We start from the raw sequence: 18051 nt of genomic DNA on the forward strand, positions 1-18051 counted from the left end.
GGGAGAGTTTGGCTCCAGAGACCAAACTTACAACACTACGCTACACTATGACCTCGTCCAAAATCAATCAACTGTTAAGTGACAAAGCTGGCAGTTGGTGCTGAAGTCAGAATCTGAACCCAGGTCTTTCTATTCTTCCCTTTGCAAAAAAAGTACTGGGTGCCTATAATGTTCTAGACACTAAATACATCTACTATTCATACTTCAACTTACCCTGCAAGTATGTATGACTATTAAACACGTTTGATAACATGGCTAAAGTTATACAACTAATAAATAACTGAAGTGGGAGATAAAATTAAGTCCATGGAGGACTTCATGCATGTAATTTGATTTGGGAACCTCACTCCTAACTCCATGCCACTTTCCTATTTTAATTTCTGCTTTTTTCATGCATGTTTTCAATTGTTTTTATCTCGTTTTATTGTATGCATCTTGTAAATCAATTAGAATCTTGTTGGAACAAAGTCAAGCATTAAAAATATAAACATATTCAGGAGGTTGATAATGGTCTTCCTTTATTAGGTTTACAAAACCAAAAGAAAACAGGAAGATCATTACTTCAACAAATTCACTCCACAAAGATATATCAAAAAGGCTCACAGCTCAGGTCATGATCTCCTGGTTCATGAGTTCAAGCCCCATGTAGGGCTCTGCGCCGCCCCTCTCCCACGTGTGCGCATGCAAATACTCTCTCCCCTCTCTCAAAATAAACTTAAAAAAAAAAAAAAAAAAGGTTGGAGCTCAAAAAACAAAGTTAACAAAGGTTTCATTTGTAAATATGGAAACTAAAGTACAACAAAGTTAAGGAATTGTGGAGGGCTCACAGAGCACATTAGGAGAAACCTGACCACCATCTTTATATTCTGATATATGCAAAATGGTCTTTATTATTCAATAAATAATAAAGAGGTTCTACAAAAAGTACCAAAGAATATTACTACTCTCTCATTTTTTACCTTTTACCAAAAAATTGAGATTAAAAAATATAAAGCTAAGGATGATTCTAAGATACACCTATTTCTGCCATATGTATCTAAAACATTTTTTATGGAAAAATACCTAAACAGTATCTATCATACAAAGTATTATTCTACACAATTGTTTTGATTTAAAATTTATTCTGGGTGCCTGGCTGGTTCAGTTGGTCGAGCATTTGACTTTTGATCTCAGGTTTGTGAGTTTAAGCCCCATGCTGGGTTGTAGAGATTAGTTAAAAAAATAACATCTTTAAAAAAACAATTAAAACTTATTCAATTTAATTCATTTTAATCTTTACTGAGGTGTAACTTACATACAGTAAGATGAATAAACCAGTTCTACTGAATTTTGATATATGTATACACCATGTTACCACCACCCTAATGAAAATACAGGACATTTCCATCATCCTAAAAGTTCACCCATACCCTGCACCAGTCAATCTCTCCCACATTCAGTCCCAGGTACCATCAATCTAATTTTTTTCACGATAGATTAGCTGTACTTGTTCTAGGATTTCACATAAATAGAATCACAAGGTAGATACTGTCTGGTGTCTGCATTATTTGCTATTATAATGTTTCTGAGATGCATCAGGAGTTTGTCCTTTCTTATTCTGAGTAATACTCCATAATTTGTTTATCCATTCACCAGTTTAAAGACATTAGTTGCTTCCAGTTCAGGGCTATTCTGAATAGAGCTGCCACAAACATTCATTTACACATCTTTATATGGCTATGTTTCCACACCTCTCAGAGTGAACACCTATAAACAGAATTGCTGGGTCATATGTTAAGTATATGTTTAACTTTTTTTTAATTTTGTTTGTATTTATTTATTTTTGAGAGACAGAAAGAGACAGAGCATGAGCAGGGGCGGGGGGGGGGAGGGGCAGAGAGAGAGGGAGACACAGAATCCGAAGCAGGCTCCAGGCTCTGAGCTGTCAGCACAGAGCCTGATGTGGGGCTTGAACCCATGAACGGTGAGATCATGACCTGAGCTGAGGTCAGACACTTAACTGACTGAGCCACCCAGGCGCCCCAGTATATGTTTAACTTTATAAAGAACTGACAAACTGTTTTCCAAAATCACTGAACCATTTTACAATCTCACCAGCAATATTATGAAATTGTGGTTGCTCCACATTCTCACCAACATGTGGTATTATGAGTCTCCTTCATTTCAGCCATTCTAGTGTGTAGTGATATTCACTGTGATTTTGATTTTGATTTCTAAAGGGATTAATGATGTTGAACATTTTTTTCATGTGCTTATCATGGCCTTTTGTATATCTTCCTTTGCAAAGTGTTAAATCTTTGGCCCATTTTTAACTGAATTGCTCACGATCTTATTGAGTTGTAAGCATAGTTTGTATATTCTGGATACAAGTCTTTTGTCAGATGTATGTACTATGAACATTTTTCCTCAGTCTATGGACCGCCTCTTCACTTTGGTAACAATGTTTTTTGAAGATTTAAATTTTGATAAATTCCAATTTGTTATTTCTTTCACGATTAGTACTTTTTGTGTCCTAAGAAAGCTTTGTCTACCCTAATGTTGTGAAGATAATGCTATGTTTTCCTGTAGAGATTTTGTAGTTTTGGCTTTTACCTTTAAGTCTACATTGTACTTCTAGTTTACTTTTGTGAATGGTGAGGAGAAAACTAAGGTTCATTTCTCTCATAGTACCAAACAAGATAATACTCTATTCAATTTTTCAAATTAAAAATATCCCCAATTCACTTTTAAACTTAAAATCTATCTTGACTTACGTTATTACACAACTGCTTACAAAATAATCTACACAAAAGAATACAACTCACATAATAAGAGCAATAAATCTGCTTTATAATAAAACAAACATATATAACAGCAAAACCTCATTAACTTTCACTAAGGTCAAATAACCTAAATATCTGTGTTTAATGGCAATATAATTTGTTTGTTTTGTTTTGATTGGTTTTGTTTTGTTTTTAATATAATTTGTATAAAACCAAAAAACCTTCTTGAAGTTCTCATGGTACTTTATTAAATTCCAATCTGAAATGTACGACAGAGAGCACTGTAACCATCAGTAATTTAAACACAACGTATGCTTATCTTTAACCTGAAGATCCAGACCTCAAGTACCACATTATGAAGCAGACAAGCTCACCTGAGTAGCTGCAGACTGACAGGAAGATGACGATGACGACGAGACAACAGGAATGTCAGACTGTACAGCAGCCACAGTGGTAGCGGGTGTGAAAATCAGCTGTACAGACAGAAAAAACCAAAAAAATACCCTAAGACAAAAGAACGTGTCCCACACACAATGTATAGCAGGCAAGAGAGACTGAAATTTGTGACAGAAAGACAATGCAGTTTAGGATTGTCTCCTAAGCAAAAGGTTTTACGTGACAAAGAGAAGTTTCTAATAGAGAACTAAAAAAAATAAATAAAATTAAAAAATAAAAAAACCATAAACAGTTTGAAACAGCTCATGATTCTGATGAGTAGAAAAATAAATCAGTGCTCAAAAAAGAAAATGTATTTTGGTAATATGAAATCCTCATACCAAATTTTGCCCCAAATAAGCTATTATGATGCTTAAACTTTTGCCAGCTTAAAACTATGGCAGGATTCCTAAAATGGAAGTTATTTACAGTGGACAACCATAGTCACTACTCTTGAATACAAATTTCAGTGAGAAACCTGAAAAGAAACACAAAAGTCTTTTCAGTGTTCTTCATCACAAAAGATAACTATGCTACAAACTACACTACAGTATTTCACTCAGCCACATGGGATCTATAGTACAAACCTAGGCTGCCCTTGATTTTAAAACTATTCATAAAGAAATATTCATTCCAAATGTAAATGCCACAACATGTCAAAATACAACAATGAAACACCTGCAAAAAAGCTTCACATCAAATAAAGGAAGACATACTCGATTTATTTATCATCACCATCTCTTCATATGTTATTTTTTAATATTGAAACAGAATGCCATTAGTTTAAAAAGGCAATACAATCCACTCAGAGATTATCCAATTTAGTAAATTATGAGAGTTATTTCAAACAATGTGTAAATGCTCTATTTCAAAGTTGCATTACAAATTATTCAGTTTCCTATTTAAATTAAAGTTACCAGTCAAGAGATCTTTTAAATTTCAGTTCTTTATATGCTAAATTTAAATGAATTAACCAAGTATAACTTTCACAAGAAGGTAATTCCCAGAATAAACAGCTGAAAGCAGGAAACCTCAAGAGAAAATGTTCTATGTAGCTTGAACCATGTGAACCTGCAAGTTTTATAAAGAGGTCAAAGTGGTCATTTCAAATAGTTTAGTCTAATTTTAAAGCATATTATTAATTAAATAAGATCTCCTGGGGAAATAAAATCAGAAATATGGTAATGTCTACTGAATAATCTGTAAATAAAAGGTCGGTCATGTCATGGTTTCCTCTTAGAAATACGATGGAAAACTCTGTCATTTTAGTGGAAAACTGGTGATCCAGATATATATTCATTCACTGAACAAAAAGAATATAAATAAATATATATTAGGCCAAAGCTCTTGTCTAGCTACCTGTAAAGACACCAAATAAAGTAAATGTCAACAATTTCTACATTCCTTAAAGAAGCTCGATAGTCAAATTAGGAAATCAGCAGGTACTCAAATAAAGAATAATAGCCAAATTAACATTCCTGTATTAACAAAAGATCAAAGTAAACACAACACAAATACCTCTCAGATTTTGAGATGGGAATAACCAAAGCTAAAAATCATCTGGTAAACTACCAGGAACTCCAATCCAGATTTCAGAAGATCCCACAACATAAATTCTAACTTAACAGTTAACCACCAAGTTTTTAACATTTGTAACTACTTCATCAAATTTAGGATGTCAAAGAAACACAATGGCTTTCTTATCACTGCAACTCTCAATTATAATACTGTAAGATGCCATCAGTTATAAATGCATCTCAGTTTCAGAGATGTAAAAATGTGAAATTGGTTTGAAATCAATAAAACTTTATATTAAAAATCGCTCCATGTTACAGAATCTGTTAGCTTCCCAAAGTTGCTACTATTTGATACACCAAGAAGGCCTACCAATTAAAAGTAGAATTTTTCATGACATATATGTATAAGAGCGAAGCACACATATAAAAAATTTGTTAACCATTTCTTAAATATTAAAAATGCCTCTTATTGCATCAAATCAAGAAACATTTTGATCTCTCTCAAGTCCTTAAACACTGAAAAAATTTGGTAGCTCATATCTTACCATTTGAGCTCGGAGATACATTTGAGCTTGGCTTGCCGTTAGGGTAGGGGAGGTACTCCCTAGTAACATAGTCTGTTGGGTAATACTGCCGCTGGTAGAACTGGAAGCCTGGGAACGGCTTATTAACTGTGCAGGTGTAGGAGAAGTGGAGAGGTTGATCTAAGGAAGAAAACATATTAGGTCATAGGCTTCCATTTTTTGTTTCCGTGCCAGTGAATCTCACCAAGCTGCAGTTAGGCAATCAATGGTATAAACTATGGCTAAGGAACCTAAAAGAGAGGGCTTCATCTTTGACAGAGCCTCCTTCACTTCTCTGGGCAATTATCTGCACATATGCAAACAACACTATGTACTGACTAGTAATTAGGATAATTTTTAAGGATATCCTTGAGGTGTTTTGATAAGATTCCAGTATCTTAAAATATCATTTCCACTACCTCCTAAAAATTAGGGTTAATGTTCCATTATTTTAATATTCCTTATAACACTTGAATCAACAGTTTATACTATTTTGTCAGATTCTGTCACATTTTGAGGGTTTTCTCAAGTGAACAAAAATTAAAACACAGATAATCCATTCACATATATATATATAAACATACATATAACACATAATTAGTATAACGTTCTCCCTCAAAAGCTCTCAAAGAATACAATTACTACTTGTCAAACGGAAAAATCCTGAATACTGATTACAAAATTAAATTATAAGCACTACCTTAAAGTTAAAACTGCTGTTAAAAAAAAGAAAACTAGTGCACAGTCTATCTCTAGGATACATAAAAAACTGATAAATGGTTATTATCTATAAAGGCAAACTGGGTGAGGCAGGTAGAGAACAAAGGGAAACACATATACCCTTTATCTTTCCAATTTCACACCACATGCATATATTATCCTTTTTTTCGTATTTTTTGTGTTTTATTTCTCTATTTTGATTTTTTAATGTTTATGTATTATCCATATTAAAAATAAATATTTTAACAAGAATAATATAACCTGACCTCCAATACTTTAAAATTAAGAAATAAATTATAAAGCAGTTTATTAGACTTTTGATTCAAGCGACAAGGTAGACTAGACAAATACATCTATGTGCCCAAATACACTCACTGAAATGCCAAATCAACAAGAAAAACTAGAATACAATTGAACTCCTAAAGGGCAAGGATGGGGGGGGGGGGGGAATTCCCAGGTTCCAGAAAGGAAGAAACTCAAAGATGTAAGCTCTAGCTGACAGGAAGGCAGTCTCAGGGGATCCTGGTCTAGAGATAGAAGACCTGATTCTGAACCTATTTCAGGCAAGAGCTGGAGGTAAAACCCCTATTTTGAGCCGAGATCTTCAAAAGCGGTGCTCAGTATGTGCAAAGGGACTGGAAATGCTCCACCCATGTGCCCTGAGAAGCGGCAAGGGAGCTTGCCATCTGCCCTGCCTTCAATGGAAGGAGAGAGGCTCCGATGAGAATCATAACACCAGGCTTGCACCATGTGGGGGATACAAAATCAAATTTACACCACCTGCAGTTCCATAACCCATCCCAAAACATTAGCATTTAAACCAGTTCAGGACATCTGTTAAAATGAATAAGGTATCTATCTGTTAAACTAAAAGAGTGACTGGAGGAAGCTAAGTGAAGGATATATTGGAGGTTTTGCATAACTTCCTAGGAGTCTATAATTATTTAAAAATAAAACCGTTAAAAAAAAAAACACAGTATAGTGGGTACACAAGAGTTGGTTAATGAATTCTCTAAACCTATCTGTTATCTTTTGATTTAAAAAAATATATGCACTGGCACACCTGTGTGGCTCAGTTGGTTAAGCATCTGACTCTTGATTTCGGCTGAGATCATGATCTCACAGTTTGTGATTTCAAGCCCCATGTAAGGCTCTGCATTGACAGCTCAGAGCCTGCTTGGGATTCTCTCCCTCTCTGCCCCTCTCCTGCTCTCTTTCTCAAAATAAATAAATAAACATTTAAAAAAATAAAAATACGGGCTCCGTGCTGACAGCTCAGAGCCTGCACCCTGCTTCAGTTTCTGTGTCTCCCCTTCTCTCTGCCCCTCCCCTGCTTTCACTCTTTCTCTGTCAAAAGAAAACAAACGTTGAATAAATTTTTTATAAAAAAAAATACAAATAAAAATAATATGTGTACTTAAATCTAGAATTCAGTGCATAAAGGCAATGAATATCATACACAGAATTATTCTGCAATATGGTTTTTACTCCTGGCACAACACTAAAATCCCATTAGCAATAATCACCAATGTCTTCCATCTAACAAATTCAGTGGATTCCTTCCAGACCATTCCCTCTCAATCTTCTTTACCAGCTCTTCTTTCTGGCCCACCCCCATAGTGTTCATGTTTTGTTCTCAACACTTTTCTTCATGAATTCCTAGATTATCACATCTACACTACCACAGTCTCAAAAAAAAAAAAAAAAAAAAAAAAACTCAAATCTGATGACTCTCCATCCTTGATTATAAATTCATTCAGAGCTCCAGATCCAAATACCTACAGAATACATCTTTCTGGATATCTCTTATCAACTCAAATTCAGCGTGTTCATACACCAAACTCATTATAATTCCTTCTTAAACCAGCTTCACCTCAAATGGCCACAGGTATCCTCTAAAATCCCGTAAGACAGATTATATGGAAGTCATCCTGAATCTTCCTTCTCCTTTACTAACATACAAAATCGGTCACACCTTACTGTTTATACATCTTTATTTTCTTCATTTTCATTTTTAATCACTTAGTTTGAGAGTTTGGGCCTATGGCACTTCCAGCTAGATTACTTTAGCAGCTGCAAACTGACCTCCATGCCTGAAATCTTGTTTCCTCCTACTTGCCATACAGTCTTTCCCTGATTTAATTAACCGACCATTTAAAAATCTGGGTAGCTTCAACCTCCCCTGACTACCTCTCTAGTATCAACTCCTTTCACTCCTCCATACACAACTTTCACATGAGCCATATGAAGCTACTTGCAGTATCATAATATCCCAGGCCTCTGTGGCCCTAGTAACAATGCTCTGGACTGGTCTGAGCATCCCCTTAGCCCATGCCCCACCCCATCTGCACCTAGGTAGTGAACAACCCTCTTTCAAAAATCATCTGCTCTAATAAGCTTTTTTCAGGCATCCCTACATCCCACAGTAGAACTACTTCCCTTCCTTTTTGCTTGTTATCATCCATATACTTCTAGCATATACTTCTATCTCACTCTTATTTATAAACAATAATTTCTATAAGGTGGGGGATCATGGACTATTTGCCTTAATATATCCAATACATACAAAAGTACCTTCATTCAATAAGTTTACTGAGTTAATGAATGCCATGTTATTTTAAGGCACACTTCATAACTTTAATTAATATATAAGCCCAACACAGAGTATCAGTAGATGTGTAAGAGAGAAAAAAAGCCATTTTGGTACACTCCCTAACAAAGCAGAGTAAAAAGGCAGAGGCAGTGTGGTAATATTAGTTCAACTCTATTTTGATGTGCTTTATAATAAATTATTAATAGCCCCCTCCCAAAGCTTTTTATTTTCCTATACCTCTACAAATGGACACTTTGAACAAAGCCTTGCTGCAAAGATTAAATCACTTAGCAGGGTAAAACTGGACTCAGGTTTTCTGACCCATGTGCTTTGGCGTTCAGAGTTGTCTTCTACACCTGATCACTTGCTAATTTGGGTCATTCTGCAGTAATAGTGCCATGGCACTTTTTTCGTCAGTGGAAGGAAGAAGGGGAGGGGAGGGGAGGAACTCTAGTAAGAATAGACCACACACTCTTTAAACAGAAACACACAAAAAAAGTCTTTATAAAAAATGGTTTGCTGGTAGCTAAAATGCCTGAGAGTGCTCTGTAAGGAAGCAGAACACAAAGTACAAACAGAATGCTTTTCTTTTTCTTAAAAAAGAAAAAAAGGAAGTACGAAAACTAAATTGTAACTTCCTCACCACCTGCATTCCATTCTGTGCAGGCTGTAAGATTAAAAAACCAATATCATGTTTATTTTTAAGTTCCACATAGCAAGTGTCTCCTCACAAATGCCTAACCCATGAGGGCAAATGTATCTGTGTGAGAAGTCCATCTCCACAACTCATCTAACTAAAAAAACTTCCTTTCCTTTCCACAACTGATAAGCCTCTCCTCTACTCTCTGCTTTGGTCTGTTGACCTGAACCAGAGCCTTAACTGTTTGCATTATATTCTCTGTTAATTCCATCCCAACATTCCTAATTTCTTATCACTTTAAAGCCTTCGCCAATCCTGTCACCTCATACCCAAAGACCCATACTCCACAAAGGACCCATACTCCTTGAGCCCTTATTACGGAAGCTCTCTTCCCAGTTGGAAGCACTAATTCCAAGAGTCACCAGAGAAAACCACGTATACCAAGAAAAGCCATTTGACTCCCAACCATCTTGGTATCTGCCCAAAAGGAGGTTACATAGGGTGTCCGGCCCAGAATTCTCCCTAAAGCCAAAGCCCATTTGAGAACCACTCCTGTTATATGACTGATCAAAATCAATCAGGTATGTCTACAGAGACATAATAGTTCACAGACATTAAAAGGATAATATATATCTGTAATATTCAATGACAGGAAAATACCTTTAATGACCCACTGAAGAATGAAAAAACTGTAGAACATATAGAGTACATTCCTTGCATTCCCACTTACATAATTATGTGAAAATGTCCTCATGCATACATACATATCACATGTGAAAAACACATTGAGAGAAAAATGAATGCATAGTATATGCACACAATAATGCACTCATAAAATTGTATGTGATTAAATTTCATATATATATGGATACACACACACGCCCCTCTGGAAGGACAGTCACCAAAATTTAAAGGTGACTAGGGGCGCCTGGGTGGCACAGTCGGTTAAGCGTCCGACTTCAGCCAGGTCACGATCTTGCGGTCTGTGAGTTCGAGCCCCGCGTCGGGCTCTGGGCTGATGGCTCAGAGCCTGGAGCCGGTTTCTGATTCTGTGTCTCCTCTCTCTGCCCCTCCCCCCTTCATGCTCTGTCTCTGTCTCAAAAATAAATAAATGTTAAAAAAAAAATTTAAAAAAAAAAGGTGACTAATCCCACTACGGGTAAAATTTGGGATAATGTGTATTTTCTTTTTTGTCTTTTCTATGTAGGTATTAACTTTAAAATAGGAAAGGAAATGTTATTTTCCTTTTTTTTTTTTTTTAATGTTTAGTACATTGTTTTGTTTTTACCACTTCAACGCAGTGTATACCTTTTCCTGGCTCATTATTCAGTGGGTATTAGTAGGTAATTCAAGTGTCTATAAGAATAAAATATTAATATTTCAAATAATATCTACCCATTTAGATAATATCTACCTAATATTTCAAATAATATCTACTTAAAGGATATCCTTTAAGAGACTGCACGCTTTTTAAATTTTTTTTAATGTTTATTTTTGACAGAGAGAGAGAGAGAGAGAGAGCGAGCGAGCGAGCATGAGCGGTGGAGGGGCAGAGAGCGAGGGAGACACAGAATCTGAAGCAGGCTTCAGGCTCTGAGCAGTCAGCACAGAGCCCAACACAGGGCCTGAACTCACAGACCACGAAATCATGACCTGAGCCACAGTTGGACACTCAAGCGACTGAGCCACCCAGGCGCCCCAAGACTGCACACTTTTAATAATACTATGAAATAAAATGTGTATCCTATTTATTATAGAAAACCATTATTTCTACTATCTGAGATTCAAGCTATAAACATAACAGCAAAACAAACAAGAAACCTCATAATCTCCCATTTGCTTTCAGATTTTGACATCTTAGAAAAACTGCAATGCTGAAACAATTAAAATATGGTAAGTAACTTAAAATGTCCAGCAATGGAGATGGTTATATAAGATAAAGTGCATCCATACTGTGCAACACTATGCAATAGCTTAAGTAAGATTGAACTCTGTGTGCTAACACAGAAAGATCTCAAGACACCATGGAGTGTAAAACACAGAATGCAGAACACTGCTCCCAGTGCATAAAAATATATGTTAACATATACACACCCATTTCTTTTTTTTTTTTAATGTTTTATTTATTTTTGAAAGAGCACAAGCAGGGGAAGAGCAGAGAGAGGGGCACAGAGGATCTGAAGCAGGCTCTGCGCTGACAACAGCCAGCCCAATGTGGGGCTTGAACTCACGAATGAGATCATGACCTGATCCAAAGTCAGACACTCAACCGACTCAGCCACCCAGGTGCTACTACACACATTTCTTTATGCTCTATATGTCCATAATGCATAGGTAAAGATGTGATGGAGGGATATCCAGCACACTGAGGAGTCAGAAGGACTGAAGAGGACTGAAAGAAGGCAGAAGGGGACAGAGGGCTGAAGGGGACTTAACACCTTTTTTTACTTTTGCTGTACTTTTGGAATATTTTACAAGAATGTGGTAAAGCTGCTCATGACCGTACAAATATTCAGGCTACAATTTTATTTTAAGGTGGTTAAGTTTTGGAATAGGTCCAAAACATAAACTCAATCACTTGAGATTTCATTTTTAAAAATCCATGACTAGGGGCACCTGGGTGGCTCAGTCAGTTGAGCATCTAACTTAGAGGCTCAGGTCACGATCTCACGGTTCATGGGTTTGAGCCCCGTGTCAGGGTCCGTGCTGAACTCTTGCTTAGAGCCTGGAGCCTGCTACAGGTTCTGTGTCTCTTTTTCTCTCTGCCCCCACCCCCACCGCCGCTTGTATCTCACTCTGTCCCTCAAAAATAAATGTAGGGGCGCCTGGGTGGCTCAGTTGGTTAAGCGTCCGACTTCACTCAGGTCATGATCTCGCGGTCCGTGAGTTCGAGCCTCACGTCGGGCCCTGTGCTGATAGCTCGGAGCCTGTAGCCTGTTTCAGATTCTGTATCTCCCTCTCTCTGCCCCTCCCCCATTCATGCTCTCTCTCTCTCTCTCTGTCTCAAAAATCAATAAACGTTAAAAAAAAAATTAAAAAATAAATGTAAAATAAAAAAAAATTTTTAATTAAAAAAAAAATCCTTGATTAAAGTAACTCCTAAATTAGGGGCACCTGGTGACTCAGTTAAGCATCCCACTTCCACTCAGGTCATGGCGGCACAGTTCATGGGTTCAAGCCCCGCACCGGGCTCTCCACTGTCAGTGTGGAGCCCGCTTCATACCCCGTCTCCCTCTCTCTCCACTCCTGCCCCACTTACATGTGAATGTGCTCTTTCTCTCTCAAAAATAAATAAACATTTCAAAAAATAAAATAAATAAAGTACCTCTTAAAATAGGTAAGAGGATGAGGACACTAGCAATACAACACCGAGAATGACTGGTTATAAGCAAATAATTTCCTCTCAGAAAAACTTACAATGGATTCATTTGATACATGATTAATCTGATTTAGACATTTTTAGGGGAAAGTAAACATTTTTAAGATTGATCTAAAAACAATCTCACTGACCCAAAAAGTGTACTCTTAGGAAATCTCTTAAAAGAAAATAACTAGATATGTCAACAAAGATATATAACAGAATATTCAATGCAGGTTTACTTATAATAGCAAAATTTCCAATACAGTCGCATGGGGGTTAGGGCATCAACAAACGAATTTTGGGTAGATGCACAAGACATGACTAATCACCAGACCTCAACATGAACTCCAAACTCACAGATCCAATGTCTACTCAACATCTACAAGTGGGTATCTAATATCCACCACAAACTCAGAATGTCCAAAACCAAACTCCTGATTTTCTTCTCCAACACCTGCTTTGGCAGGTCCTTCCAGAGTTTCAGGCCAAAATGCTACAGTTATCCTTGACTCTTCACATTTCCTCACATCTTTTATTCAGTCCATCAGCACATCCTATTAGCTCTACTTTTAAAACATATCCAAATCTCTATAATAAAATATTGGTGAAAAAAAAGTCTAGAATCTGGCCAACCACATTTCACCACATTTACTATCACCATCACAGTCTAAGCCACTAATCTCTCAGATAACCATTAAAAACCATTTAACTGGTCTCCCTGCTTCTATCTTTGCCCCCTAGAACCTAACACTGTCACTAAGTTAAAACCTGTCTGAGATCATGTGGTTTCCCTACTGAAATAGCTCTTCTCTCCAATAGCTTCGCAATTAAATGTGAGTAAAAGTTTTATCATCTCTTCCCAAATGGATTACAATTACTTCTCAAATGTCATCTCTACACCATACTCCCACTCTCTCATTCCACTCCAGCCACACTACCCTCCTCTCTGTTCCTCGAGCATGTTTGCCTCCTTCACTCTCCTTCAAATACCATTTTATTAGCAACGCTTTCCCTGACCACCCTGGTTAAAAAAGCAAATTCCCTCTCCCCATTCCCCTTTCTTGCATTATTCTTCTTTATAGCACTTACCATCTGACATATTACATACCAGCTTACCATCTGTCTATCTCTAGCTCCACAAGGACAGAGAATTTGTCTGTTGTGTTGCTGTGCTCCCAGCACCTAAAGGGTCTGGCACCTATTGAATGCTAATAAATATGTGTCGTATAAGTGAAATGTATGAATGAAAAAGAATCATAGAACTGGGCTTCAAAATCTCATCTTGTTTAGCACCATAACTAGAAAGCTATCACAAACAAGGTTTTCCCTTTTTGACTAAATAGTACAGTGAATGAAAATCAAAACACCCAAGATTAATGTAGATCCCAGGACCAAAAGACAACAAAGAAAAAGAGAATGAGATACAAACAGCTATTGAGTCATTTAGAGACTTATGATTGTAATTTTCAGCTACATAATCCTTTCCAGCTGAAAATGGCCATAAAGGAGAAAGTATATAGAGAATGATGGCACTTCAGTTACATTAAAACAGACAAATAAAATTAACTACATAAGTCTATCTGTTTACATTCATGTACAAAAACACACAGTAATAGGAAAGCCTAACTCAAAATTTTTTCAGGGCCAAAGGGACTACTGAATCAGGATGTCCCTTCTACTTTATACAATTGTAGTGTATGTCCCTTAAACAACACGAGTACGTTTGTGTTTTATTTAGGCAATATAAAAATTAACAAAATAAAGCTCTTCAATCTACTTCCTCAGAGATAACCAATGACTAACAATTTGTTGTGTATCACAGATTTTCTTCCTGAATAGTCAGGCAGATATATAGATTTTTTTTTTTAAGTAAGTTAAATGACAGGAATTCTGTTTCCAGGAAGATAGAGATACTTTTCAGTATCCCTCCCACTAAATAAAACTAAAAACCTTTGATGTTACATATAAAATAAGCATAAGAAGATCCCGAGAGGTAGAGAGAAGCAGACTGGCTAAGGACCTCAGAACCCACTTAACCATGTTGTTGTGAGGTCCCTGGGTTTTCTTTTTGTCTTATAGAACCCAAAATTTTAAGCTGAAGTAGTCAGTAACCCAGAAATACAAATGGGTACAAACAAAAAAAGCCCCAAAAGCAGCCTGTTCTTTCCAGCCGAAAGACCAAGAAAGGGGCTACCTACAACATGGAAAACTTTTAGACAACTGTTCTACTCTAGCCAAACACCACAGAAAACACTGTGGCCCCACCCACACCAGCAAAAACTTCCACCTACACCAGGATGTAATGAGGTACCCCAATTCTCCTAATCCTTCCAATGGATATGCTTCAGAGAAAACAAGGTAGAGAGGCAGGATTTTCATCCCAGCCAGGCAGTAACAGACTTACCACCACCAACGCACCCTGTCCCTGCAGTATCAGTGGAGCGGTAACAGGTACTTTTACTCCCCTCGTTCCCTCCAGCCAGGACTCTCACCACCACTCAGCAATTATGAGTGTCAATAGAGATCAAATGGGTAACCTGGACTTTCTGATAGTAAGGAGGTGGCACACATTCCCTTTCAGAAGCTAGCCAAAACACAAAGTTTAAATATGATACACTCATAATACTCAAAGTATTGAGGTTTCAATCAAAAATCACTCATCAAACTAAGAACCAGAAAGACCTAAGCTGAATACAAAAGACAATAAGTAGATGCCAACATCAAGATGAAAGATAAAATTATCTGGCAGATTTTAAAGCAGTCATCATAAAAATGCTTTGAACAAGCAACATGAGCCCACTTGAATGGAAAAACTCTCAGCAAATAGAAGATACAAATAAGAATCACATGGAAATTTTAGAACTGAAAAACAGAATAACCTAAATGTAAGTTAATGAGATCATACTATAATTTTTTGTTTTCACTTAATACCTAATGAAAATGTAAGCCTCCGTATACACACATATTTTTAGCTATAGTAGTCCACTGTACGAATTAACTATAATTTGTTTAATCTTTAATTAATGGGCACTTATTTATATTGTTTATAATTTTTCACGATTATAAACCATGCATAGTTGTATAATTATGTCATTTTTGCATGATTATCTATGTCATAATTATCTGTCATTTTTAGTAAATGACATCACTAAAAATAACAGTAAGTAAAAGGGAATGCATAGTTGAAATTTTCATACTCATTGACAAATATTCAGAAAGGTTGTACCAAATACATTCCCACTTATAGTGTATGAGTATACCTACTTTCTCACATCCTTGCCAATAATGGGTATTGACTCAATGTTGTTCCTTGTTTTCTGATTTAAGAGATGTCCTTGTTTTTCAACGTTTTTTTTTTTTTTTTTTTTTTTTTTATTTATTTTTGGGACAGAGAGAGACAGAGCATGAACGGGGGAGGGGCAGAGAGAGAGGGAGACACAGAATCGGAAACAGGCTCCAGGCTCTGAGCCATCAGCCCAGAGCCTGACGCGGGGCTCGAACTCAGGGACCGCGAGATCGTGACCTGGCTGAAGTCGGACGCTTAACCGACTGCGCCACCCAGGCGCCCCAGAGATGTCCTTGTTTTTACATACACTTCTTTGTTACTAATACAGTAAATACATTTTCATATATTGAGAAGCCAGAAATTTTTCTTTGAAAATTACTAATACAGGTCTTTTGTGAATTCTCATTGTTTATCTTATAATTATAAATGAATCCTTGTTATTTCACAAATATCAGCTGGTTAATCTACAAGGTACTAATATATTTTTAATCATTCTGTTGGTTTTTAACTTTGTTGCTTTTTTTTGCAGCAGAGTTTTTAATTGGTTTGGATTTCATTTTTGGCAAGTCAAATTTAACTAAATCTAAGTCCCATTCAGTTAAAGTACAAAGGCATCAACTTGAACACTCAGTCCCAACTACTTTTAAAACCAAACAATCATAAAATCACCACTCTCACTACTGATCAAAGTCTAGAATTAGTCTGTTTTAATGAGGTTTGGAAAGAAGAGGATGCTGGCACCCACTGATTACCTATATATTCAATTAACAACAGCCTTCTCCACAGTTTCAACCCTAAATCACATTGACTGGATTTTGACTCCGTTGTTTAATAATATTCCATTTCTCCATTGGGATCCCACTCCTATTCTAAATCCAAGTCTATGGATCTGGCTGATGACTTGACAACCTACCTTCTAGCCCTTTCTCCTACTGGAGGCTGGACCCTTCCCAGTGGGATTTCACTGTTGATCTGGAATCCTACCTTGAAATAACCAAAAACTGTGAAAAGTTTCTAGACTGCCACCTGACATGGCTCATTAGTATCACTACACTACCTAGAGATTTCTGCTACCACACTCTTCCCCTCTTTTGGAGACTGACCCATACTTACTAAGCTACCTTGGGTATCATAATTTGGATAGCTAGTCCACTCACTTGAGCTACTGCTCAACTGGGATATAAAATAAAACAAATGCAGTGTATTTTTTTTTATTTTCCTGGACATCTGCTCTCCATGCTTACCTCTTTCCCCCCACCAACCAATCACAGGTTCTGGCATGCTTTATCATACATACAAGCCTGCCTGGTTTATGACAAGCAGCACTAATGATGTCATAAAAAAATAAATACAATCACTAGAATCAGAATTTCTGTGAAAGTCACATACATAAATTCATGAGAGAAAAACAGTTTAAAAGGATACCTTTTAATAATTTGAAAATCTCTTTGATATTTATGATATGCCAGTATTTCAAAGAATAAAAAAATTTGCCCATAATTTTTTTTAACCAGCTCACAAATGTTTACAGTGCTTGCCTTAACTACCAATGTATTAATTAAGACACATCCGGCATCAATAACCATAATTATAGTATTAAGGCTTAGGGCTAGATTACATTGCTTAAATTTTTCTTTTTCAGTCTGTTTTCAAGTCATAAGTAACATCTTTTTTTTTTTAAGTTTATTTATTTATTTTGAGAGAAAGAGGGGAGGGGCCAGAGAGAGAGAGAGAGAGAGAGAGAGAGAGAGAGAGAAAGAGAGAGAGAATCCCAAGTAGGTATGCACTGTCAGCACAGAGCCTGATGCAGGGCTTGATCTCACGAAGTGAGATTTAACTAATTTTATTCATGTTCCAGGATACTTCCATGCCAAAAAATAGGATTTTTAAATTAAAAATGTCAGTAGCCATAAAAATAATCATATGCTCCTATATATGTACTTAGCAAAGACCATACCCCTCGCTAAAGAAATACAGTACAAGTTATCTTCAATTCCTTAGCAATCTACAACTAAACTCTACTGCAGTATATTTTACAAAGTATCAGAGTATTATCATCTGGGATCAGGAAAAATTAGTTAGAAAGGATGTTATTAGGTTAACTCAATGGTTCTCAGCCAGGGGCAGTTTTGCCTTCCAGGAAACATCTGCCAGTGCCTAGAGACATTTTTGGT

At 36.5% G+C, this 18051-nt stretch overlaps 1 protein-coding gene across 1 annotated transcript in view; it reads right to left on the reverse strand.

Annotated features, from left to right (window-relative positions):
* Positions 1-18051, reverse strand: part of PHC3 (polyhomeotic homolog 3) — a 78905-nt gene that overhangs the window by 49769 nt on the left and 11085 nt on the right. Inside the window, 2 exon segments of the mRNA XM_030330603.1 lie at positions 3137-3235; positions 5260-5418. Of these exon segments, the coding sequence (XP_030186463.1) occupies positions 3137-3235; positions 5260-5418 (258 nt within the window).

This window comes from Lynx canadensis, chromosome C2 (genome assembly GCF_007474595.2).
Source record: "Lynx canadensis isolate LIC74 chromosome C2, mLynCan4.pri.v2, whole genome shotgun sequence".
Classification (NCBI taxonomy): Eukaryota; Metazoa; Chordata; class Mammalia; order Carnivora; family Felidae; genus Lynx; species Lynx canadensis.